The 26,629-nt window shown below is 37.6% G+C and overlaps 3 protein-coding genes and 1 pseudogene across 15 annotated transcripts; all 4 read left to right on the top strand.

Moving 5' to 3' along the window:
- The first annotated feature begins 315 nt into the window (after positions 1-315).
- Positions 316-4,969, top strand: LOC130737479 (endoglucanase 5). The gene is made up of 10 exons (XM_057589250.1): positions 316-598; positions 966-1,178; positions 1,587-1,787; positions 1,933-2,019; positions 2,109-2,273; positions 2,770-2,893; positions 3,024-3,187; positions 3,669-4,002; positions 4,094-4,144; positions 4,332-4,969. The coding sequence occupies exons 1-10, from the start codon at positions 347-349 to the stop codon at positions 4,673-4,675; spliced, it is 1,935 nt and encodes a 644-aa protein (XP_057445233.1). The 5' UTR covers positions 316-346; the 3' UTR covers positions 4,676-4,969.
- Positions 4,970-5,066: 97 nt separating this feature from the next.
- LOC130737480 (pentatricopeptide repeat-containing protein At1g66345, mitochondrial) lies at positions 5,067-9,094 on the top strand. Of its 12 annotated transcripts, none has more exons than XM_057589258.1 (3): positions 5,067-8,418; positions 8,648-8,737; positions 8,973-9,094. In XM_057589258.1, exon 1 carries the CDS (start codon positions 5,214-5,216, stop codon positions 6,873-6,875), a length of 1,662 nt encoding a protein of 553 aa, XP_057445241.1. In that variant the 5' UTR covers positions 5,067-5,213; the 3' UTR covers positions 6,876-8,418; positions 8,648-8,737; positions 8,973-9,094. The 12 variants fall into 12 exon arrangements, with proteins under 12 accessions (XP_057445241.1, XP_057445238.1, XP_057445237.1 ...); XM_057589255.1 differs by having other exon boundaries at positions 5,067-8,412; positions 9,017-9,075; XM_057589254.1 differs by having other exon boundaries at positions 9,017-9,075.
- A 2,294-nt stretch (positions 9,095-11,388) lies between these two features.
- LOC130737481 (isoliquiritigenin 2'-O-methyltransferase-like) lies at positions 11,389-13,949 on the top strand (annotated as a pseudogene). The gene is made up of 4 exons (XR_009018759.1): positions 11,389-11,976; positions 12,327-12,643; positions 12,791-12,855; positions 13,356-13,949. The product of XR_009018759.1 is annotated as an isoliquiritigenin 2'-O-methyltransferase-like (transcript).
- An 11,502-nt stretch (positions 13,950-25,451) lies between these two features.
- LOC130735993 (uncharacterized) lies at positions 25,452-26,129 on the top strand. The gene has a single exon (XM_057587856.1). It carries the CDS (start codon positions 25,452-25,454, stop codon positions 26,127-26,129), a length of 678 nt encoding a protein of 225 aa, XP_057443839.1.
- Positions 26,130-26,629: the final 500 nt, after the last annotated feature.

Genomic DNA, 26,629 nt, shown 5'->3' with positions numbered 1-26,629 from the left:
CAAGAAGCAGCATCTCTTGTACCTGTGGACGGACAATACAAAGTCAAAGAATAATTATTCATGATATGCTGCTCAGATTAAATAAAGTAAAGCGACATATCTTTAGCTACATAGAGATTAGAGATGATGCACCTTATTATATATCTTGGCCCTTCATTTTATTTTATTTTCTTTTGACCCCTCAATCATCATACACATTTGCACGACCAAAAACGTGGGAAGCTCTCCTAGAGTCGTTACTTCGTTTATCAAATGTCAACCCAACGTGGCGGCAACCACAAATTCTCAAACGTTTATTTCTCTGTCTTCTTGTTCTTATATAACAACTTAACTTGTATCTCAATGCATGCCCACTAATATCAAATCACATATTCCTGAGGTTACATTAAACATCATGAGGAACATCAACATCTCTCTATGCATGCTTGTCATAGCAATGGTGCACGTAGGAGCAAGTTCACCCTCAGGTTTCAATTACGGTGATGCCCTTGACAAGAGCTTGATGTTCTTTGAGGCACAAAGGTCTGGTAAGTTGCCATTCCAACAGCGAGTCAAGTGGAGGGGTGATTCCGGGCTCCATGATGGACTTCAGCAAGGAGTGAGTCATTGAGTCTCAAATTCTCCATGTTTTTTCTTTTTGGTTCAAAGTTTACATTGTGTTGGTTTTAGTAGTGATAAGTGAATCAACTAAGCCTTTGCTTTTCTTAAAAATAATTTGTTATTATGTCTGTTAGAAGTGATAATTAAAAAATATAGGTTGCATGAGTTACATTTATGAAAGGTTGTGAGTTATTATGCATTAAGGAGTATGAATTGGGTTCTCCAAAAGTGAAAGTTACTTTAGAGTTTAGAGGGTAAAGTAGAATTTGGAAATCAAGTAACATGTGGTGGTAAAATAATGGAAATTTCTTATTTTTGTGATGTAGTCTTCATCTTTTATTTTTCTAATAAATATGATGTGTCAGGTGGACTTGGTGGGAGGATACTATGATGCAGGTGATCATGTGAAATTTGGGTTGCCAATGGCCTTCAGTGTGACAATGCTGGCATGGGGAGCCATTGAGTTCAGGAAGGAGATCACAGACCTGAACCAAATGGAACACACATTATGGGCCATTAGGTGGGGAACTGACTACTTCATCAAGGCACATCCTCAGCCTAATGTTCTTTGGGGACAGGTAAATCTAATGCAATAGAGAAATAGTTCTATTGTTAGCTCACCAATTTGATATTCCCAGATTATTATAGTACTTTACCATGCACAAACTTCTTGATCAAGACCATGTTTTTTTCCCTATTACATATAAACAAAAAGGGCAAACCTGGTGCTATAAGGGTCCAGCTATGCCCAAGACTTTGTGTATGTAATGGAGGCAGCCTTACCTCGCATTTTTGAAAGAGGCTGGCTGCAAAGTCAGCTTTAACTATTTATTAGATATGACCATAGGGTAAAATCAGGTGGCTTTAACTATTTATTGGAACATTGAATTTATCAGTGGCGTTTTCTAACACTACTATTACTCTGGTTTAAGTGAAAGTTGAGCTTATGGTATAGTAACACTTTGGTTTACTCTTCAAAATCTTAGGTGGGTGATGGAGCGTCTGATCACAGTTGCTGGGAGCGTGCTGAAGACATGACAACTTCAAGGGCTGCCTACAAAATTGATGAACAACACCCTGGCTCTGATCTTGCTGCTGAAACTGCTGCCGCATTGGCGGCTGCAGCTATAGCCTTCAAGCCCTACAACTCTTCTTACTCCAGTCTCCTGCTAGTTCATGCACAACAGGTCAACAGTCAAACAAACCCACCAAAAATCACCTTAACAAACACATAAAAGCATAGATGACATCAGAAGAAACCAAAATTTTAATTAAAGGGTAATCATGTGTTATTAAACTTTCCTTGAACTAAAGTATTTCCATCTGTTGCAGCTCTTCACATTTGCTGATAGGTACAGAGGTCTATATGATGATTCCATACCCAGTGCTCAACAATTCTATGCTTCTTCCAGTTATTCAGTAAGTACTAAAGTCTTTCTATCTTGTGTCTTTTCTTTACATGTATACTTTTGATCATGTCTAAGTCAACTTTGGTAATGAATTTGAAGGATGAATTGTTGTGGGCTGCTGCATGGTTGTATCAAGCAACTGGTGACGAGTACTACTTGAAGTATGTAGTAGACAATGCAGTGTATATGGGTGGAACTGGATGGGCAGTGAAAGAGTTCTCTTGGGACAACAAATATGCTGGTGTACAGATCCTCCTATCAAAGGTAAGCAATTACTACTTTCTTCACAAATGGTCACAGTTTAATTTAATGATAATATAATCAAGTAATTGTGTTAATGTCTGATATTAACTAGAGCTATATATGACTTAATAAATTATCATATAGGACAGAACAATCATCTTCCCTGAACTGGCTTTTGAGATAGAGTTAGTCCTAACTCGAATTCTGAGATTGTATAAGAGTCTATCATAGATTTGTTTATTTGGTCACCCATAAATGGATCACCTGCAGATGACCAGCCCTGTAAACTTCAGGCTACATAAAATAAAAATATAGCAATCCTCAACCTTGAACTACACATATGACTAAATAACATTGAAGGTCATTCTGCATGACTATATGCGTGTGTGACTCTTTGCACAACATTGTCTATAACTAATCCATTAAAAGAAAGTGGGCTAAAGTCTATGCCTAGCATATGACTACTAATACAATAGTACAAAGAAACATGCAATAAATGTTTCAACCCACTTTGCAGGTACTACTTGAAGGAAAGGCTGGTTCCTACGTCTCAACACTAAAGCAATACCAGGCCAAGGCAGATTATTTTGCCTGCGCTTACTTGCAAAAGAATGAAGGTTACAATGTCCAGAAAACCCCAGGTTAGTTGCTGCTGAATTAGAATATTTTGAACTACCATTTCAACTCCTTTCCAAATGGATTGCATCACCACTTTCCTTTAAGAACTATTTCAACAAAATGCAATAATTTCTTTTTTATGTTTTTGGTTAGGTGGCTTGGTATATGTGCATGATTGGAACAACTTGCAGTATGCTTCATCTGCTGCATTTCTTTTAGCTGTTTATTCAAACTATCTCAACGCTGCAAAATCCCAGCTCAACTGTCCAGAAGGACAAATTCAACCTCAGGAGCTCCTAAGTTTTGCAAAATCACAAGTATGTATCTCTTGTATTCAAGAACTAATTCAGTACTCTATTAGTAATCCTCTCCACATTCTAGATCTTATTTAAATTCTACTGCATAATGTGATGAATTAATGGGTAGGTCAAGCATGCCCTCTCTAATTTAGGCTTTGTGCTATGTGTTAAGTTTCCTTGTATTAATGTAGTGCCTTGAAAATTACATAAAGTTGCACTTTGATACATTCACACCCATTTTCTCACCCGTCTCAGTTCCACCTCATTTTTCTTTCTATCCTCTTCTTTCTCCTCACATCAGCCATCATTTCTCTCATTTCTTTTTTTTCGTTCTTTCTTGTTACTTTTGATATGGGTGAAAATGAGGTGTCAAAGATAACAGTAGTGATTCACAAAACTTATCAATAAATCCTATCTTATCCCTGGCTGATCATGCATCTTTAATGTTCTACTATGTGATCCGTTAAACTAAAACTGTGAAATTTGGCTGATGACACAGGCTGACTATATTCTTGGCAAAAACCCCAAGGAAATGAGCTACTTGATTGGATATGGACCAAATTATCCTTCCCATGTTCACCATAGAGATTCTTCCATTGCTTCAATTTCAGTTCTTCACTCTGAGGTTAGCTGTGTCCAAGGATTCGAGGCATGGTACAGACGCGGTGAGCCAAATCCAAACATCTTATATGGTGGGCTTGTTGGAGGCCCTGGCCGGAACGATGACTTCTCTGATGAAAGATCCAATTATGAGCAAACTGAGCCTACAACTTCAGGCTCTGCTCCTCTAATAGGCATCTTTGCTAAACTGCAGAGTTTGTATGGTAATGCAGGTAAAGAAATAAATCTAAATTCAGTACTCAATTTGCTCTTTTTTCTTCCTTTTTACCCTTGAAGTCTCAATTTTTTTCTTGCGTGTCCCAGGTTCCTACCAATACCAACATAAATCACAAGTTCCCAAGCCAACAACACCGAGTGAGTAACATAGATTAATGACAGATAAACCTAGTGCATGTTTCGAAATCCTTGTAAAATTAATTCTGAAGCCAGAATAAATCTTCTGGTTTCAAAATTGATTTTGAGAAGGGAGAAACTGATAAAATTTTCGGCTTTCGTTACTACTGAAATTGTTGTATTAATCTTAGATGTATTGACTTGACAGGTATATATCCACATAAAACACTAGCTCATGCAACACCAGCAGGTTTTATCACAGGCCCCCCAGTACAGTTCCTTCATTCAATTACTAGCTCATGGACTGTTGGTGAATCAACTTATTACCGTCACAGGGTGGTAATAAAGAACATTTCCCAAAAGCCAATCTCAGATCTTAAGTTGATGATTCAGAATCTCTCCGGTTCTCTGTGGGGTCTCACTCCAACAAATGAGAAGAACATCTATGAGCTTCCTCAGTGGCTTAATGTGTTGCAACCTGGCTCTGAGTGCATATTTGTTTATGTTCAAGGAGGACCACAAGCCAAAATCTCTATACTGAGCTTCTTCTAATCTTTTTGGTAGACATGTTTAAGTCAAAAACCATTTTGATTATGATTAAAACTAAAAGCTCTCTCCCCTTCCCTCTTTTTGCACAGATGTAATTTGACAATCAAACTATTGTCACTTCAGTACTTAATTGTCAACTTGCCTTAGTCAATCCAGACCTCACTCCCACACTTTATAATTGTAATATTAGTTTCTCATACATGCTCGTTTTTCATATAAACAAAAGGACTTGTATTAAGTATCATATTATATTCTACAATGAACATATGGAAAGACCCTTCAAACAAGGATTTGTTGCGAGATACTTACCAATCTAATCCACTTTACGTGATCTCAGCTTATCAAGGGAATTAATCTCATATCTGCAGCTCTAGAATACTTGATATAACAAAAAAAGAAAATATTGTAAGTGTCAACCTTGAACAAATTTTTAGGAACTAAAATTCATCAACACAATATACCTGTGAAAATCCCATTAAAGCAAAGTCTTAATTTCTCAGAAAAGGGTCTGGGCACAGTCTCACTCATTCCTCACACCAAAATGGTTTTCAATTCCAATTCCTTGAAGCTATTGAGCCGAGTCAGTTTCCACAAACTCCACTCGCACACAGCATTTCCAAGGAACTCAAATCACAACGCCGTCGACGACGTCGCCGCCGCAATCTGCGACTCCTTCAGAAGACGACGGAGCTGGGACGCCGTCAGCCGCAAGTTTGGCTCCCTCGAGTTAAACGATTCGTTAGTAGAGCAGGTCCTCTTGGAGCTCAAAGACCCAAACGACGCCAAAACCGCTCTCAGCTTCTTCCACTGGTCCGCCAAAACGCACCGTTTCAACCACGGCGTTCGCTCTTACAGCATCGCCATCCACGTTCTAGTCAGAGCCGGTTTAATCACCGACGCTCGCGCATTGCTCGAATCACTCGCGGCCAAGAACCGCGATCCCGGTGCGGTTCGTGCGGTTACCGACTCGCTGATCGACGCGGTTGGTTTTGTCTCCGGTTCGCACCGTCCGGTGCTTGACCTCTTGGTCCAGACCTACGCGAAGATGAGGCTCACGGAGGCTGCGTTCGACGTTTGCTGTAACGTCGAAGCGCGAGGGTTTCGCGTGAGCCTCGCGAGTTTTAATTCTGTGTTACACGTTCTTCAGAGATCTGATAGGGTGTCGTTGGTTTGGGATGTTTACGAGCACATGATTCGTGGAAGGAATTACCCTAATGCGGTTACTTTGAAAATCATGATTGATGCTCTTTGCAAGGAGGGGCTTCTGCAGCGGAACGTGGACGCTTTGGATCGAATCATGGGGGAAAGGAAAAGGAGTTCGCATTCGCCTTCTGCGATTGTCAATTCGAGCTTGATATTGAGAATGGTAGAGAAAGGGCACTTGGTGGAAGAGGAGGGAAAGCGCGAGCGTGTGGCGGTCATGGTGGTTACATTGTTGAAGAGGCTGTTACAACAGAATTTGGTTCCTGATTCGGTTGGTTACTCTTTGATTGTTCATGCCAAGGTTAGGCTGGGGAGTTTGGATTCTGCATTGGAGATGTATGAGGAAATGGTGATGAGTGGTTTTGAGCCTAATTCTTTTGTCTACACATCGTTCACAGGAGGGTTTTGCAAGGAGGGACGGATTGATGAAGCCATGGAACTAATGCGGGGAATGGAAGGAAGGGGATTGAAGCCTTACGGTGAGACGTTCGATCATGTTATCATTGGTTGCGCGGCGGGTTCTGGAAGGTTGGAGGAGTGTTTGGGTGTTTTTGAGGCAATGTTGGGTGCTGGGTTTATTCCTAGTTGTTTGTCATTTGATAAGATGGTAGAGAAGCTCTGTGAGAACCGGGATGTGGAGCAGGCAAATGCGAATTTGACAAGGTTGTTAGACAAAGGGTTCTTGCCTGGTGAGACTACTTACTCTCTTTTGATCAAGGGCTATGCCGCAAAGGGTGAGGTTCAGGAGGTTCTCAAGCTGTATTATGAAATGGAGTACAAGTCCATGTGCCCTGGATTGTCGGTTTTCACCTCGGTAATTCAGTGTTTGTGCCGTTGTGGAAAGCTTGAAGATGCAGAAAAGTATCTAAAGACGATGAAAAGTCGTTTGCTAACACCAGATGTGGCTATATACGAGACAATGATTGCCAGTCATGAGCAGAAAGGCAACAATGCCAGGGTTCTTCAGCTTTGCAATGAAATGGCTTCTTTGGAGTTGTAATTTAGGGAGGATATCCCTGGCTCATTATTAGAAAATCACTTACTCTGGGCTTATAGCTTTGAGCATGAAAGAGGTGAGGGTAGAAAGCCTTTCTAAAGCTAGTGGTTGCTGTTTTCCTGAAAAAGAATGTAAGTAATACCAGGCTTGTTAATAGCGCTATAGCGGCGCAATAGCCTATAGCGTAGCGGCCTGGGGGTTCACTGCTACTCCACTATTCACCGCTATTTGCGCTATTCTCCGCTATAGTGCCGCAATAGCGCTCGAAATAGCGTTTTTAGGGCTTGCTGCTACACTACGCTATCCGCCATTAACAACCCTGCACACTCTGTTTTGCGCTTTTTCGAATAAGTTTATTTTTTAAAATAGTCAATTTAGTTTTGTCTTAATTGATTGCTTCCTGAAAACGTATTGACTTATTATGAAATGAACAAGTTTTAAAGAGTGTGTTCAAGAGTGTGGAATGGGCTGATGAGTATAAATTACATCTTGTGCAGATGCTTTTTCAATTGTCTCTTGTATTACTTTCCTAATTTAAAATTGTCTTTTGGGGGGGGGGGGGGGGGCGTTGTTTCGTACATTGGGGAGAAAATGTAATGTTTGACTTGACACAGATAAGGAAGGGAGGTTTTGAGGCTTTCAACATTAAAAATGTAGTGTTTGCTCGCAGTATTTTCCTTGAAATTTCTTGCCTCCATCTGATTTTTGATGTAACTTGCAGTTCTATATTTTTGCTGTGGTTGAGGCCTTATTATTATAGTGTTGTGACAGCCTGCAATTTTCATGGGGATCAGATCTCTTGATGGTTGTCTTTAAAAAGCAACCTTTTCTTGTCATAAACATAGTATTTGTCCTGTGTCCTTTTAATATGTTATTGTCATGCTATTGTTGATGCAGAAGTTAGGTTGGGAAATTTGAGTTCTGCCTATGATGAGAGGTTTTTAGCCAAATTCTTTCATGTACACATCATTTATAGGAGTATTTTTCCATGAGGTACAAATTGAAGAAGCCGTTGAGTTGATATAGGAAATGGAAGGATAGGCTTTGAAGGCTTATGGTGAGACTTTCCATCATGTTGTTGGATGCATGAATTCAGGATGGTTGGAGGAGTGCTTGAGTTTTTTCAAGAAAATGTAGTGCTGGGTACTTACTTCCCTTTATTTGCCATTTCATAAAGATGGTGGAGAAGCTGTGCCAGAATGAACTGTGGAGCAGGCAAATGTAATGTTGACAATGTTATTAGATAAAAGGGTTATTGTCTAGTGACGTGACTTACTCCCATTTGTTACGTGATTATGCCACAAAGGTGAGGTTCAGGAAGTTCTCAAGCTATATTAAAAATTGATTTCAGGTTTCTGCGCCCCTTGGTTTTCTGTTTTCGCATGGATAATTCAGTGTCTGTGCCAGCTCAAGAATGCAGAAATGTGTTAAGGATCATGAACGGTCGTTTCTAGCCCCAGATGTGACTGTGTACATATGACATATTCAATACCGGCCACACGTGCAGAAGGGCAACCGTGCCCTTTGGTGCCAGAAAGAGGTGAAGGTAGTTAGCGTTTTGTAATCAGTGCTAGTAATAAACACACTCTTTTTGACATTAACATGTAAATTGATCTCTTTTTAAAAAATGTATTGATTTTTTAAGAATTGAATCAATGATAAACAATTAATTTCTAACATTTCTCATTCAAACGGTTGTATTTGTTACATGGTTCTTTCAATGTAAAATATCAAATCAGTAATATGATATTTTATTTACTGAATTGTTTTGGCAGCTGCTCTGGAAGAACTGAATGCTGCACCAAGAGAATGTTAGCAACTTGTCGAAATGGGCTGATATGTATAAATTATTACATCTGATGCAGGTGCCTTTCAATTATTCTTTTCTTTGTATTATTTTCCTCATTTAACTGTTGTTTATGGGAAACTAGATTCAAAGATTGTGGAGAAAATGTTAATGTCTGTCTCCATACAGATAAAGGAGGGTTTAGAGGTCTGAACATATTGAGTTTCCAACAGTAGAAGCTGGCATATAAAACAAGCTTTTCAATTATTCTTTGTATTATTTTCCTCATTTAACTGTTGTTTTTGGGAAACTAGATTCAAAGATTGTGGAGAAAATGTTAATGTCTGTCTCCATACAGATAAAGAAGGAGGGTTTAGAGGTTTGAAGTTTCCAACAGTAGAAGCTGGCATATAAAACAAGCTTTTCAATGACCTTGTATGGTGTGAGCTAATTATTTTAGAGCTACGAACTAGCACGGTGCATGCCATCGATAGTCCTACCGTTGGATACAATAACGCCATATACTAATCAGATATTTTTAAGGTAAAATTTAATTGTGATCATTTTTATTTCTCATTCCTATTTTCTCTGGAATTTATTGCCTCCATATGATTTTGACGTAAATTGCTATCCCTATATTTTGCTGGTTGAGGCTTTATTATTGTTGATATTGTGACATGCAATTTTCATGGGGATAAGAATTCTCCATGTTGTCTTCAAGAAATATGGGGATAAGAACACTTCATGGTCGTCTTCAAGAAATAGTCTTCATGGTGGGGGGTGGGGGGCAAAGAAGATCACAGTGGCAGTGGAGGGAGGGTGGGAATGGATCAACACTGCCATTGCTATTTTTCATAAACCACTCACAATTCAAAACTCAATTCTCGCTGGGCGGCCCAAGGGTAGAGCCACCCAAACAAGCCTCCAAAAAAATATTTTTTTACTTAGGCAAAAATGCCTTAAAAAATATTTTTTTACTAAGTAAAAAAGATCTCAAAAAACCAAGCATTATTACTAAGTCAAAAAGGCCAAAAAAATGCTTCACTTTAAAGTTTGTTTTAGGCTTCGTTTAGTGTTGGGCCGGCCCTGAATCCTCTACACCCCCACACATTCTTTGCTCACCCAAAGAACCCTTATTTTCAGACCAAGCATGCATAATCAGAAGATAAACTACCTCTACAAGCACAATCAAACACACAAGTGTAAAACGGCCAGGGGTAGTGGAGGGTGTTTGGGGTGGTTTTGCTTTTTGGTTTTTTGGGGTTTTTGGCCAGGTGGGCTAATTGGGCTTGATAGACTTGGTTTGTTTGATTGTTTTTCTCCCTAGTTGGCGTGTCGTTATCTATCGATTGCTTTTGAATAAAATTCTTCATTTTCAAAAAAAGTTTAAAGTAAAATATATATTATAGTAATAATTTGAGAGATAAATTAAAAATAAAATTTAAAGCTTTTAAATTATTTTAGACAACTTTAAAATATTGAAATTATAATAAAGGATATATTAATTTAAAATAAAAATAATGAGATATGAATTATTTGTGAAAATTTATTTAAAATGGGAATTATTTATGACACCTATTTTCATTGCTCTCACTTTTTCTTTCATTTTCTATTCTTTTTCCTTGAATTGAAATAACATAAAAATCATCTTATTTTTCTTCTATATTCCTTTTTTTAATATTTTTTTCTCTTATAGTTCTTCTCTCAGTTTTACTATTACATCCAAAACAACAAAAACATGGACGGTGAATAAGAAACAGTATATATTCGCTATCTAGTTAGTCAAGATGAATGCCTGTTCAAAATAAAACTCAAAGACCTATGCATGCATTAGCTCATTCATGATATCATTTGATTCAAATATCAACAATAAGGAAAAACAATATTGTCAATACATATGATGCCTATTGATTGTTCCAAGAGATAAGAAAAATAATATTTATGACACCTAGTGACATAAGAAATAAAAGAGAGGAATGAGATATATATCATATATGTGATGAGTGCTATGATAAGAAAATAAGAAAGTGATATGAAGATAGAACCATAAATATTGCTATCTTAAATGCAAAATACTGCAATCTTCCCCGGTGGAGGATTTCAGGATTTGTATTTTGTTTGTGATAGCTGTGGAGGCTCTTTTTGCTCAGTTTCATAGTACACCCTCCGGTCATTATTATAAGCAAAAAACAAGTTTTTAAATTCATTCAATAAATGATGTATGTAGTTTATAATAATGACTAGATACATCATTTATTCAATGAATCTAAAATTTTTTTTTGCTTATAATAGTGATCGGAGGGTGTATCGTGCAAAATACAAAGTATAGTTAATATTCAAATTCTGTAAATCAGCATGAGGCACATGAGATATTTACAAATAGTGAATAAAACAATTCTTTCTTTCTGAAAATCTTCAAAAGTCAGAATCTAAAATACCTATTTTTTTATTGAATATTTTGAATTTATATACTTTCTATTATTTACATGTATTTATAAATAGGTACCCGCGCCTTATACAATGAAGATAATATTTACAAAAACGACACTTAGATCTGAATAATTAAGTACGCAATAACATGACATTAAACAACGCTATCTAGTTAATCCGGATGAAGGCCTGTTCAAATCTATTAGCTCATTCATGATCTCATTTGATATAAAATTATCAATAAAAAAAACACGTAATGTATATGTTGCCTATTGATTGTTACTGTCCCCTTTATCTTCCATCTTAATTCAACTTACTTTTTCTTCCTAATTCTCTCTACATTTTTATCACCTCACGTATCATATGTGGAGACATTATGTATGCCTATATAAAGAACTCTAAAACCAACAAAGTTGCACATCTCAGAAACAATAACCATAACACTTGTTACAATGAGTTCCAACAATTCCAAACAAACCTATCAACTTCCCACAGAGGTGGTAGCAAAGCCCGATGATGCTTACCTCTCTGCTTTGTCACTGTGTTTTAGTAGAATCTTCCCTGCAATCTTAAATGCTGCTATTGATCTCAATTTGTTTGAGATCATAGCGGAGGCGCAGAGTACTTCATGCGGAGCAAGCTTGTCTGCCTCTGAGATTGCTTCTCTGCTTCCAAATCAACACTCTGAATTGGCAAACAGGCTTGACCGCATTTTACCTGTGCTGGCCAGTTATTCTCTTCTTACTTGCTCCATTCGCACCGATGAAGAGGGTAAGAGAGAAAGAGTTTATGCTCTCTCACCCGTTGGTGATTACTTTGTTTGTGATAGCAGAGGAGGCTTTTTAGTTCACTATCAATTATAATTCATCGAGGATTTCAAGATGTTTGGTAAGTAATTAAGCATTTATTAGTTAAAATATAACTTTTTTTTTACATCAGAAAGATAAATTGTATCATCCAGAGGTTGATTTCTAAATCTCCCACACTCAACTTATATGTTCTCTAACTCCTATCACTTATTTGAGCTATCATTCGAGGACGTTAAAATACAACTTTTATAAATTCATATTATTTTATTTTATTTTTCATCTTATTTTCACTCATATTTTTTCTAATTTTTCCTATCTTTTATTTTTCTCTGTTACTTTCCTATCTCTCCTACGGGTGGAGATGGAATGAGTGTTAACAAATCACTTTACAATTTTTATTATCATGAAACCCATTTGTTTATTTATCAGGAATGATATAAAGGATGCAATTGTGGATCCTAGTGACAACAATCATTTCCAAAAAGTCTATGGAATGTCAACTTATCAATATATGGAGACAAATGAAGAGCTTAACAACATTTTCATCAAAGCAATAGCCCAAATCAGCTCATTGGAAATGACAAGGATACTTAAACTTTATCAAGGTTTCAAAGGAGTATCAACAGTTGTTGATGTAGCAGGTGGTGTTGGGCAGGTCTTAAAACAGATCATCTCTGAGCATCCTTCTATAAAAGGAATTAATTTAGATTTGCCACAAGTGATTCAACACGCCCAACCTCATCCAGGTAACATATACCGATTTCTCATATAGCCTAGCTACCATATTTTAAAAGAATGCAATTATTTACCCAAAGAAATTAAGAAAAGAAAATCGGAATGAGTTCATTTTATTAATTTGTTAATTAGAAATTAACACTTATTTTACTTGAAAGGGATAAAACATGTTGGAGGAGATATGTTTGAAAGTGTTCCAGAAGGGGACGCCATTTTATTGAAGGTTAGTGAGCATATGATACTGGAGAGACCATGTTTATGGGTTTGTCTAAATCACTTTAAGTAAATATAGGGTAAAATCACCCTAACTTATTGGTCCATGTAATATTTTAATGTGTCTTAAAAAATTCCAGCTCATGAGTCAAAATATTCGTGAGTTGAACCACCTAAAGCTAGGGTGATTTTATCCATATTTAGTAGGGGTGATTTAGATAACCTCATCTTTATTTAATTTTAAACATTTTCATATGAAAGAACTCTAAGGTAGAACATGCTAAAATTAAATTGTTATACCGATAAAAACATGTTTTTTTCAATAAAATATGTTTTGATAATATTTAGTATACTCCTCCGTATGCATCAAAATCAATTGGGAATGAAACTTTTTTAATTTGTAAGTTAAATTTTTCTTAATCTATGGAAAAATCCTCTATATGACATAAAAAAAAGTATTGTAATCACTTGGTTTTGTTCTTATTTGGTCTTTTGCCCTCTTCATTTCAGCAAGTATGTCACAATTGGTCAGATGAAGAATGCATAAAGTTGTTAAGAAATTGCCACAAAGCTTTGCCAGAAGAAGGAAAGGTGATTATTATAGAATATATAATTCCAGAAGTCCCAGATTCAAGCTTAATATCCAAGAATACATGTATTGCCGACAATTTCATGTTTGCAGTAACTAGTGGAAAGGAAAGAACCGAGAAGGAATTCGTCAAATTATGCACGAATTCTGGATTTTCCAGATTTCATGTTGCTTGCCGTGATTTGTCGGTTACGTCAAGAGTTATGGAGTTTTATAAATAGAAAATAAGTCCTCAGTATTTGGAATCTGAATATGTTGCTAGATGAGTTGAAAAATACTCTAGACGACAAAATAAAGTAGCAAAGCATAAAGAGACAGTGTCTAGTCTATGTATGAAGTATCTGTTTTTATTTAATTTGTTTCACATATTTTCCTTTATTTTAGGCTTAATACATCAGAAGGCCCCTGTAATTGTAAAGGGAATCAAATCCAGGGCCTAGAAAATTTTTGCATCAAATTGGGTCCCTAGAAAATTTTTTTTAATTCAATTAAGGCCAAAGTGTGCCAGCTCTCAATTTTATCCCAGTCAGCATTTCCACGTGGCTTTTATTATTATTTTTTAATTTAAAAAAATAATTAAAAATTATTTTTAATTCCATCTCAGTTAAATAATTAGAAAAAAAAATTTAAAAACTTAATAAATAACCTAATATAATAATCCTTAACTAAACAAACTAATAATCTAACTAATAAACTAATCTAATAATCTAACCTAATCTAATCTAATAATCCCTATAACCAATTTCAATCTTCCCCAAATTAAACCCTAACTGAAGAGAGATTAAGAACACAGAGAAGTCTCCCCCTCTCTCCTAGCCGGCGGCCACCATCATCACCATAACCACCATCTCCATTTTCCCCTCTGAATCACACTAGCACTGGTCCTTTTCTTCCTAATCACCTTTGTCGTTCCTCTGTTTCTCATCTCCTCAAAGCAACACATCTATGTTAGAATCAAAGAAGGAATTCTGAGCTAGACTAAACCCAGAACCCACCCACCTCCACGCCACCCAGAACCTACCACCACCATCAACCAGAAACCCAGAAACCACCCACCACCATCACCAACCTCTTCACGCCACCCCAAACCCAGAACCCACCACTATCCCTCAGATCCATCGAATCACAAGAAGAGGAACGATGTTGCTTCCAAGCAGCGTTCCCTGAGGGCTTTGAGATCATCGGAACAGTAGGAATCAGAGAGAGGAAGAGCGTGATGGGGGCGACAGAAAAGGATGACGAACCCAGCAAACCCATTCACCACCGCAAGCCACCACAAGCCCAGGACGACCACATATGATTTATAGAGAGGGACATGAGGGGCGGTGGTGACAAGGAAGCAGCGGTGGAGCGCGACCTACACTGAGGGTTTGCAGGGTTGGGGGTGGGGGGTTGGGGTTTCGTTTGGGTTGAGTTGGGTTGGGTTGGGTTGGGGGTGGGGTGAGGTTGAGGGTGGGTATGGTGGGAGAGAAGGGAGGAAGATGAGAACTGAGAAGTTCAATCAGAATGATGAATGATGAATAAAAAATGATGAATAATTAATTAAATATTTTTTGAATAATTAAAAAATGAGTTGGAATTAAAAAATTAACTTTTAGAATTTTTCAATTAAAAAATAATTCCAAATGCCACGTGGAAAAGCTAAGTAGGCTAAAATTGAAGCCACTTCAGCATCAGACGCACTTTGTCCTTAATTGAATTAAAAAAATTTTTCTAGGGACCCAATTTGATGCAAAAATTTTCTAGGCCCTGGATTTGATTCCCTTTACAATTACAGGGACCTTCTGATGTATTAAGCCTTTATTTTATCATAAATGATACAATATTGTAAATAAATTATGACTTGTATCATTTTCACAACAAGGATTAGATTTAGGACTTAATTACCCGATGGGTGCCGGTCGCTGTAGATTGTAGTTAACAATGATTGTTTGAATCTTTAAGGTTGAGAGTATGATAAGTAGGAGTCACACTCTTGAGAAGACACTTGACCTTCACCACACCTGGGTTGAATAAGATTGCCTAATTAATAGAGATACTTTTGGTCAAAACAAAAAATATTTAGAATAATTTATATGCAGTGGCAGCGTAAAGAATTTTATGCATGTATTCAATCACGTCTCTTCAGTTTCTATTTCCAATATTTTTAAATTCAAATTTAATAATGACATGACAAATTGGTAATTTTTTAACGTCAACATAAATCATCCTTAGTTCCTGGGATAACATCCGTTAGAAAAAAGCCTTTATACAAGATGGGGTAACATCACTCCAAGTTGCATCTGAGCAAGTCAAGGCATATCTAGCTGTTAGCCACTGCAAGTGTACAAAATTACTCGATTATAAATATCGAACCACAGAGATTGTGAGTGAATAAATTTAGCTTAAGCCTTGAGTTTGAAGGTTTGTTTTATTGAGGCAATCATATATCGATGTAGCAAAGATAAAATATAAGAAAAACAGAGATGAAAATGTTTTGGGTTCTTGCTCAACTAGTCAATTCAAACACATCATTCTATGCACATGTCCTCATGAATCTCTCCTTGATGTTATAGTCTAAGCAACTACCTATCGATGTCTCGCATAGATAATTCTTTCAAACCAAAAGATAAGTCTAATTCCTTGTGTACTTAAACATTTGTTTGAAGCATAAAGATTACAAAATTCATGCCAACAAACCCCAATCCTTCCTCTATTCCTAGTAGCAAGCATAGAAGGGGTAATCCCAAATCAGTTCCCTAATCTATAATAAACTTCCGTTATGATTATAGAAAAATATAAAGCAAGTATGCATACAAGCTTAGATTGAAATTCAGAAAACAGGATTCAAGGAAAGAAGAAGAACATGTGGGAAAGAACTTAAGATTATAACTTAAAGATGAAAAGTCTTACAAGAAAACCAAAGCAATAGAAGAGAGATTAGTCAAGCATATTACAAGCTTGGAAGCCTTCTCACACTCTTCTAGATGCTCCTCTACCTCAGAGTTTAACAAAGTATGAAAAAATTACAAAAGATAACAACTAAACACAACTAAACACCTATTTATAGAGTTTTCTGACGTGCCAGGCGCTCAAGCGCCAATTGCTCTAGAAAGCAATTTTCAGCATCAGAGTGTCAATTGCTCGCCCAAAAACCTTCAGAATTCCAACTTAACTCCACTTAAATTCAAACTTCAAACCTCCAAACCTCTTGACCTTTCTTCTTCTTCTTCAGTTTCACATGATTATTCTCATCAAAGCTCAAGGAAAAATATCAATAATACCAACCATTTAATTGCACAAGCGACCCAAAACTAATGATAATTAACAAAAGACTCAAAACTATACTAAAATGCAACTAAAGTCCCCATAAAACCACAAAACCACTAAACTAATGCAATTGCACAAATAAAAGTAAAAATGCATGAAAAAAGATGAAACACTACATGAGACAAAGAAAAAGACTAAAAAGAAGCAAAGAAAATACCCTAAAAACTAGGACAAAAATCTGGTCATCACTAGCCAACACAATGAGCTACCTTGTTTGTCTTTTGATGGCACTAAAAAATATGTAACGGCTATAAAGGTAGTCGAAGTGGTAAGTTATCCGTAGCATAAGGACTAGTCGTTGGTCTAATGGTCGAACTAACAGAGCTAGTTATTGAGATGAAGCATTAGGGGAGCCGAATGAACAAAATCAAGCATTTGGATGATATTTGTGAACATAAACAAAATCCTAAAAGTTCAAGGGAAGAGATATATCGAAGCTAAGGTTTAACGTATGACCCTATAGAACTTCTTACCAGTTGCTTTCTTCCTCACATAAAAAAAGTATCAAAAGCAATCAAGGTATTATCCATTATCAATCTACGTACCCTGAACAAAAGCGCTCTGAAATGACATCACAATTTATAAAAGAATATTTTCTTTATACTATTCGCCATTGTTTTGATGATGATTTTAGACATGATATCGCATGAAGAGATAGGCATTAATTCACGAGTGTGCTTTGGAATCTTTACCTTTGGAGTCAAGCAAAGAAAAGTTTGATTGAGACAACTTGGATCCATTCCATGATTCAGCACCTCCAGAATAGCCTCAGTGATGTCATCCCCCAAAACCGGTCAAAACAACTGCTAAAATATAGTTGGAAGTCCATCAGGTCCTGGAGCAGATGTAGGTTTCCTCTATTTACTTAAAACACACACCACACATCCTCCCAGGTGTAATCATCAGCCTCTAGAGTAGCTAACATCTCATTCACCACACGCCCCCTCACAACCTCACACACTTCCTTACGGTCCAAAGGACATGAAGATGAAAATAGCTTTGAAAATAAGGAAGCCAAAATATCCTCAATGTCCTCCTCCTTCTCATGCTCAACCCTCTATGATCCTTTAAAGAATCCACACAGTTTTTCTCCTTCCTCTTAGACGCTTTATGATGAAAGAAACTATAGTTATTATCTCCATGTGATGCAGTCAGAAGCGAATAGAGATTAGCAAGCGCTAACCCTAAGGACAAACTCTGGAATACACCTGAAAAGATGAGAAAACTCTTAAATTTTATTATAATCAAAACCTATTATTGGCTATGCCTAACCATTTCTTAATTAGGAAAAGAAAAAAATCTAACATAAAATAAATAAGATCCTACAAAATCCTAATTGAAGATAAAAGATCCTAATTGAAAATAAAAATCCTAACAAAAAATAAATAAGATCCTAAAAGATCCCAATTGAAGAAAAAATATCCTAATTGAAAATAAATAAGATCCAAACCGAAAATAATTAAAATCCTAATAAAAAACTTAAATGTTGTTTTGCGGGCCCGAGAAAAATTCGGATGGGCTAAATCCGATCGGGCTCATCCGTCTTCGAAGCGCGCAACCAGCCGCGCTACATCCACTTGATACTCATAGATGCCAGCCACGTTGAAGGTATTATTGGAGATATTCATGTCATATGGGAGAGCCACCACATAAGCATTGTCATTGATTTTTCAAATCACCTTGAACGAACCATACTTGTGTGGCTTCAGCTTGTTGTAAGTACCAACTGGGAACTTCTCCTTCCGTAAGAACACCATCACATTGAAAACTTTAGCTCTCCTGCGTTTGTCGGCAGCAGCCTTGTTCTTCATTCAAGTAGCCTCCAACCGGGCCTTTACAACTTCTTTAATCACCACAGGGCAGAAACATTTAGTTTCTTTCACAACCTCATCGAGCTCCTTTTCATTCTGCATCATCACCAAGAAACTTGACTTCTTTTCGTCATTCCAGTAGCCTCCAACCGGGCCTTTACAACTTCTTTAATCACCACTGGGCAGAAACATTTAGTTTCTTTCACATCCTCATCGAGCTCCTTTTCATTATGCGTCATCACCAAGAAACTTGACTTCTTTTCTACTGGACTCTTATCAAAGTGTAAAACAGGAGCCATAACAATTTGGTGTGTTCCCCACGTAAACAATATGACATTATCCCTACTTTGTATGTAATATCAGTATCATACTGCCAAGGTTGCCCAAGTAAAACCTGACAAACATCCATACTCATCATGTCACACAATACTTCCTCTCTATAATGCTTCCCAATGGAAATATGTACCTTGCGAGTTTGTGAAACTTTCACTCGTGGACTTTTACGCACCCACCCCAAGGTGTATGGTTTCTCATGAGGCTTTGTTGTCAGCTTCAAGTACTCTCCCAACTTCTGAGTCACCAGATTCTCAGTGCTGCCATTGTCCACGATCAAGTTACACACCTTGTTCTGGACAGAATAGTATGTTCGAAACAGATTCTTCCTTTGACCTGCTTCTTTGGATGATAGCCATTACACTTATACTCTTGAAATTGTTATCATTCAAAATATGATAAAAGATGTATCTAGCGTTTGAACTTAACAAATTACCCATCTCTTTGCATAGCGTCAAAATGCATATAAACCAACATTTTCCTCTCAATCCTAGGGATCCTTAAACCTCAAGTAGGATCTTCATTGAAGCCATCTCCTAAACAATCAAGGAATTAAACTTTTTCTAATTCAAGTAAACACAATCAAATCAACCATACAAATATTATACTCTTAGAAAACTTTGCACAAAACACCATTTTGACTCTCAATCCAAATAACACATACATCAAGCTTCAACATTTTCTAATGAACAACCAACCAAACTTTGCTCTTGACCTCAACAACAAAATTATCAAAAGGACTTTTACCAAAACTCAAGCTTAAATTTTTTCAAAAAAACAAAAACTAAACGTCTTCGAAAACATTAAAAAAAACATGGTTCAATTATATCTCTTGCATCATCTGTTATACGTTCAACCCACAATAAACACGCGAATATCAAGAGTTGTGCTCAGTTGTGTATTTGAAAGAACATTTTCAACTCAACAAAATCATAAAATAATCATATTATGTTTTTGCACATTATATCTAGGATCAAATGGTTTAAACTTTTTTTTTTAATTTTAACTAAAATAAGACTACTAAAAAAAACGGAATGAGTGACGGACAAATTCCGTCACATAGCGTTAAAAATTCCGTCACAAATCATGTTAGTGACATAATTTGTGACCGAATATCACGCATAACAGAAAGTTTCGTTGCTAATCATTTGTGACTGAATTTATGATTCGTAACAAATTAGTGACGAAAATAATCCGTAGCTAATAATAAAATTCCGTTACTAAAAATCTTGAAGTGTTGTTGGAACTATCGTAACTAATTAGTGACGGATAAATTTCGTTAATAAACAGTGACATCGTGGTTCGTCACTAATTTTGTTACGGATGACTTTCCATTACAAATTAGTTACGGGGTATCTCCGTCATAAAATTTGTGGGGAATTGTTATTCAGACCCCCCTCCCACATCTATTCAGACCGAAGAAAAATTATGAAATCCGAAATTACCCCTTTCGAACGCACCCTCAAATTGCGTCTCTGTCGTTCTTTAAGCCTCATTTCGTCAGTGCGACTGACGCTCCCGGAGTGTGCATCGTTGATGCATCTTGAGAGTGCGATTAGAACGCACCGGCCATTGACCATAACTCAACAACTGGTAAAAGCCATTAATTGCATCTATTATTTCCTATGTTTTTTGTTACAACCTATGCTAGTTCGAGCACTATAAATAGGGTATATTCCTTCTTCATTTTCACACAATTCTCTCCCTTCTTCCTCTTATACTCTCTTTTTTCATACCTCTTGTGGTTTAGAGTTGTCAACGGTTGGGGTGATGCGGAAATTATCTCTAACATTAGCAAGTTTGTGTACTTTGAGAGTGATATTTCAAATTCAGAGTGCCAAACTTGCTAATGTAGGGGTGACCATCCTTGGTTATTCAAAGTACCCAAACTTGCTAAATAGAATGAGACCATGCTCATGTAGAGAATGCCCTCTGGAGTCCGTTTGTAATGATGGAAACATCTAGGCTTAGATGGCGGCACTGCTGGATTCCCCAACAAGGCAGAAGAGGAGGCGGACCCGAAGAAAGAGAAGGAGCAGAAGATAAGGAAGAGGACCTGAAGAAGAGGAAGATTTGAATCTTCCTGATTGTATCTCATATGGGTCATTGTACTTGTAATTTTCAAATACTAAGTATATGGCTTAGGGTTTAGGGGTCATTGTACTTGTATGTTAGGAAATTATCATGTATCATGTATCATCAAACACTATTAATAATAACGATGTTTTGTATCATGTTGCATTTCTTTCTGTTTCTGTTTTCGTTACTGTTTCTGCTTCTGTTTCTAGCATCCTGAGACAACTCGCATCAAAAAGCTGAAATCACTACAAGTTTCTGGAATCCTGAAATAAGTGGCACGTCCAAAGTGCGTCTCAGACGCACGTTGAATGAGCGAGAGTTATGTCGCACGTTCAGCATGCGTCTTAGACGCATATCCAACGTGCGTCTAAGACGCACCTGAATGGTGCGGGGAAATAAGAAATCTACAACATTTACTTGGCACTCTCAAAACCGAAACCAGAACAGAAGAAAACAAATCCATTGCAGAATTAAACACATTCTAATTAACATACCACAGGGATAATCGAACACATCATAACATAGGTACTTAAAATTCAAGCTACATGGCTAATTGGTCTAAAACACAAACTAAGTCACAAGTACTTATACTTATATTACATTCATCCTGAAATCAATCCTAGGTCCCTAGTCCTAACTACTCTTGGAGGTAGAGACATCAGACACTTTTCTTTTCTTCTTCTTGTTAGGGTCACCTCCACCATGAATTGCATCTCCACTACCACTGTCATCATCATCGGCCTCTTGCTCCAAATTCTGCAGTATAATAGCCCGCATATGTTGGTTTGCATCGAGGATCCGCTCTAGCATGTCGCTGGGGTCTACTTTGATAGCACTCAACTCGTTTAATTGCTCGAGAGCACCCTAAAAGCAACAAGTGTAATAAAAATAAACATTAGTGCATAAATTGTAAGAAAACCAAGTTGGGGGGAAATTATTGTTACTTACCAAAAGAGTTACTGCCACCAGACCTCTTGTTTCAGGAGGGACCACTAGACGGTGTGAGATTGTCTTGTACCAGTCGAAGTTGCGAGGCGCTACCATTGGACTTGGAGTATGCTGAGCAGCCACGCAAGGAGGAGTGAGATTAAGAAACCTCTTATCAATCTCCTCTACAGGGGGAATGTTGGCTTCTGGTAACTGCCTCATAACACGCACTGGCAGATATGGGCGAATCATGCCCGAATGCTGAATCCACCCGCTATAGAGACACACCTGCTGGAAGGGCCAATGCACTCTATGCCCGTCATATGGTGTCCATATGAAACTGCTATCTGTAAGAGATATTTACTCATACCTGAAACAGATTTAAGTACCCTCCAAGGCTAGTAGTGCTGACTTTGGTGGCGTCCTTAAGCTGGTCATAAAGGAAAGTCAATTCCATGGCGCCCCATGCATCCTCCACAACCTTTTCCAAGTCCATAAACATCCCCAAATATGAAACCTTCACCTTCTTGTTTGTCTTCGCACAGAAAATCATCATCCCCACCAAACACAACAAGAAGGCTCTAGCAGCTTTCTTGGTCTTCCCCTCCTTGGCCATCTTCTCAGCTACATCCAGAAGCCATGTATACCGAGCATAAGGTCCTAAGGACTTCCAGATCTCCGCTTTAGCCTCTGCTTGCGTAACCACAACTGGTAGCCGTGAGAACAATCCCCTGATGGCATTGAGATCACTGGATAAGTATCTCTGAACAAATCTCAGGAACAATCATCTGCACTCCAAGTAGGTGCATTTTGCGAACGATGTCTTTATGAGATTATACCTCCAAGTATTATGGACATCTTTAGTGCCTTATTTTTATCATACAATGTTTGATGACTTCTTTAGATGATGGAATTAGATGAAACATAGTTTGATGTGCATTTCAACTTGGTGCGTGGACAGTTTGACTTTTTTACTAAGACTTTACTTATGAATATATGATTTTTCAATGTAGTTTATGTAGCAAAATATCCTATCCTTGCATAGGTTAGTTAGACGTTTGAGTTTGAGAAAATTTGAGAGACGATAGGGTCATTTGTTTGTTTGTGGTCTTCAAGACTTGTGTTGTGATTTAGCTTCTTCTTTTGTTGTTACTTGATCATTGTAAGCAATGTCATTCTATAGTATTTCAATCTTGCCTTCGAAGTTGGGTTCTAACTGTTGCGCTACATGCTCATACCAACAAAAATTGCTTTTATCATAGTGGTTAATTCTTGTTCCAGAAGATCTCTTCTTCATTTAATAGACAATGAATGCATGTATTCTGAGTATACGTTAGAGCTTCTTTCTACTTGTGTTGTATTCTTGATTTTGCACTGAGCTTTGAGCTTTCTTCTTTTAGTTGTTTCATCTTGTAGATCTTTCTTCAAGTGATGTAGCTTTGTAGATCTTGATCGAACTTCTTTTGATTTCTTTGCCTCATGTTTCGTTTAATACAGGTAAGACATTTTAGCAGTTTGTACCTCTTTGTATTTGAGCTTTTCTTTTTTTCTTATCATATGGTTTCTTGTACCTGTTTCTAAATAAGACTTTGAGTGATAAAAGATCATTAGTTTTTATAATTTTTCTTTTTTTCATCATTAAAACTAACCCGTAACAACAAGGAGGCTTGATTGACCTTAGAAAATCTTTCCCTGTATACATCGCTTAGGGATCAAACTTTCAACTAGATGCTTTAAGAGTGTAACTATCTACTAATTGCGATAGACCTAGTTACTTTCTCACACTAAATTTTGTTTTTGAAATCGAAATATATTGATAGGAAGTAAGAGGGCCTACAACCAAACAAAAATATTAAAAGGGGGATATTTCATATATATTTATATTTAAAAAAAAAAACTAAAGTTCATCATCTTCAATATTTTGATGCATATGTCATAGGTGTTGTCGTACCTAAAGATGAACTATCTGACTTCAAAAAAGAGATACCAATGTCAGTTTACAAAATCATTTTGGCACATTATGGAAGGAGATGTTCAAAGATTTCTAGACGAGTTCCACTCAAATAGTGCTTGGCCTTCAGGGAGAAATTCGCCATTTATAGCGCAAATTCCTAAATGTGATTTGCCCGTAGGACTTAACGACTATAAACCAATCTCTTTGGTTGGATGTATGTACAAAATAGTGGCAAAGATTTTGGCTAATAGGCTCAAGATGGTTCTCCCTAAGGTGCTCGGGGACGAGCAATCTGCTTTCCTAGCTGGAAGGAGTATGTTAGATAGAATTGTGGTGACAAATGAAGTGATTCCTGATGCAAAATGTAGAAAGAAGCAAGAAATGATCTTCTAGGTGGATTTCGAAAAGGCATATGACACAGTGGGATGGCATTATCTGAGTTACATGATGAGAAGAATGAATTTCCAGGACAAATGGGTGGGATGGATCGAGAGTTGCTTGAGTCTGCTAGAGTATATGTCCTTGTGAATGGAAGCCCGGGCGAGGAGTTCATAATGGGGAGAGGATTGAGACAAGGGGATCCCTTGGCCCGTTTCCTTTTCCTAATAGCTGCTGAGGGATTGAATGGCTTATTCCAACAATCGGTGCGCCTTGAGAAATTCGAAGAATATGGGATTGGAATGGAAAATGAGGTGAGAGTGTCACTATTACAGTTCGCGGATGATACACTTTTCATTGGGGTGGCATCTATGCAAAACACCCTTACAATCTAAAGTTTCCTAAGATGTTTTGAATTAGCCTCGGGCTTGAAGATAAATTTCCATAAAAGCAAGCTAGTGGGAATTGAAGTGGAAGGGAGTATTAATAGGAGGATAGCTAGCTTTCTAAATTGCAAGGTGATGGGAGTACCATTCACTTATCTTGGATTACCGGTTGTGGGAAACTCGAGGAGGCTTGCGTTTTGGGATCCAATTGTCAACAAAATCAAAGGAAGACTTTCACGGTGGAGGCAAAAATCTATTTCCTTTGGAGGACAGGTAACATTGTTAGCTAGTGTGCTTTCCTCTTTGCCATTATTCTATCTATCTTTTTTCCATATGCCACAAGGCGTTTTAAACAAGTGCAACCAAATCATGAGGTCTTTTTGTGGGGGGGGGGGGACGAAGGGGAGTAAAGGGGTGGCTTGGATAAAGTGGGAAGCGGTGTGCAAATCGAAAGAGTTAGGAGGTTTGGGTTTGAGGGATTGGGGTATTTTCAACAAAGCTCTTCTAAATGGATATGGAGGCTCTTAGTAGATCTGGGCAGTTTGTGGGGAAGGGTATTCAGAGCAAAATATGAAATTCCTACTCATTTTGGTGACATTGATATGGGAAGGAAGATGTCTAGTTAATCAAAGGATATTATTAAGCTTTGCTTTGAAGATGAAGGGGCAAGATGGTTCCATAATGGATTGCAAAGAGTTGTGGGAGATGGAAAGGGGGTAGTTTTTTTGTAAGACTAATGGGTAGGTCAAGAGAAATTGCGGGAAAAATGAAGTAGGAAAACGACATATGGGTATGAAATCTCCGTTGGCAAAGACCACTGCTAGATAGAGAGAGGAAGACATGAAGGGTGCCCTGCTGTCTACTTTGACTTCAGCAACTCTTGTGGAAGGAAAGGATGATAAATGGGTATGGATGGCGAATGAAGAAGGCCATTACAGTGTGAAATCAGCGTTTCAATTGTTGCAGGGCCTCACTATAGCTGAACCGATTCTAGAATTTGAGACCTTGTGGAAGTGTTTTGCTCCCTCAAATACGCTTGCGTTTGGCTGGAAGACACTTTGGGGGAGAATTCAGACAAGAACTAATTTAAATCGAAGAGGAATCCTACACAATGGAGATTCTTTGACATGTGCTTTCTGTTTGGGAGAGGAAGAAACTTTGGAACATCTTTTACTGCACTTTTCTTTCTCTTCTCAAGTTTGGCAAAAGTGCTATAGGTGGCTGAATATTCTTACAGTGCTTCCAGCAACATGTGGCATGCATTTTCTTCAACATGGGGGTGAATTTATGACAGCAAATAAGAGGCAGGGAGCAAAATCAATGTGGCTTGCAATAGTATGGACTTTATGGCTCTCAAGAAACAAAGTCATTTTTCAAAATGGCCCAAGGGATGTAGAAAAGGTGTTTGATTCGGCTCAATTGAGGGCATGGAATTGGTTGAGGGTAAAAAATAATAACTTCTCTTTTACACCATATGAATGGATTTCCAATACAAGACTCTGTTTGGGCAGCCTTTGATCTCTCTTTCCAATACAAGACTTTGTTTAGGCACCTCAACAGCAGCACTAAGAAGAACTGAGTCAATGACCTCAGCTGAAGGTAGAAGCGAATAAATGGGAAGTAAACCAACCAGAATACGGCCAAGAAGGGCATCCATCAAGGAGACATCAGAGGAAGATCTTAGAAAAGGCAAAGGGAACCGGCTGTCAAAAGACAAAGTCATAACAACCTTCCCTTCCCTTCTCTAAAGACGAGGCTACGCAAGAGGTTTACCAAAACAACACCCACAGAGTTATCATTAAAGACGATGCCTCTAATACCTAGCCGATTAATACTTGGAGAAAACACAGACAAGGCCTGCGAATGATCCACTACCAACATGCTAAGAGCCTCCGAAGGACAAAACACTAGAAAAGGTGACTCATCTATCACCTCTGCCACAGAAGATGCAACAAAAACCTCATCAACTTCTACCACTCAAGAAGGACATTCAATTTCAGCGAAAATAAAAGCACCCC

The sequence above is a fragment of the Lotus japonicus genome, chromosome 2 (genome assembly GCF_012489685.1).
Source record: "Lotus japonicus ecotype B-129 chromosome 2, LjGifu_v1.2".
NCBI lineage: Eukaryota > Viridiplantae > Streptophyta > Magnoliopsida > Fabales > Fabaceae > Lotus > Lotus japonicus.
This window is presented reverse-complemented; position numbering and strand designations above follow the sequence as displayed.

What these genes read in the sequence shown, in the direction of transcription:
- LOC130735993 (XM_057587856.1), top strand. Translation starts at nt 25,452, where the DNA reads ATGAAGGGTGCCCTGCTGTCTACTTTGACTTCAGCAACTCTTGTGGAA.
- LOC130737479 (XM_057589250.1), top strand. Translation starts at nt 347, where the DNA reads ATGCCCACTAATATCAAATCACATATTCCTGAGGTTACATTAAACATC. An exon ending in TACAGATCCTCCTATCAAAG is followed by an intron (nt 2,274 to 2,769) that starts GTAAGCAATTAC and finishes CCCACTTTGCAG; the next exon opens with GTACTACTTGAAGGAAAGGC. An exon ending in TAAGTTTTGCAAAATCACAA is followed by an intron (nt 3,188 to 3,668) that starts GTATGTATCTCT and finishes CTGATGACACAG; the next exon opens with GCTGACTATATTCTTGGCAA.
- LOC130737480 (XM_057589258.1), top strand. Translation starts at nt 5,214, where the DNA reads ATGGTTTTCAATTCCAATTCCTTGAAGCTATTGAGCCGAGTCAGTTTC.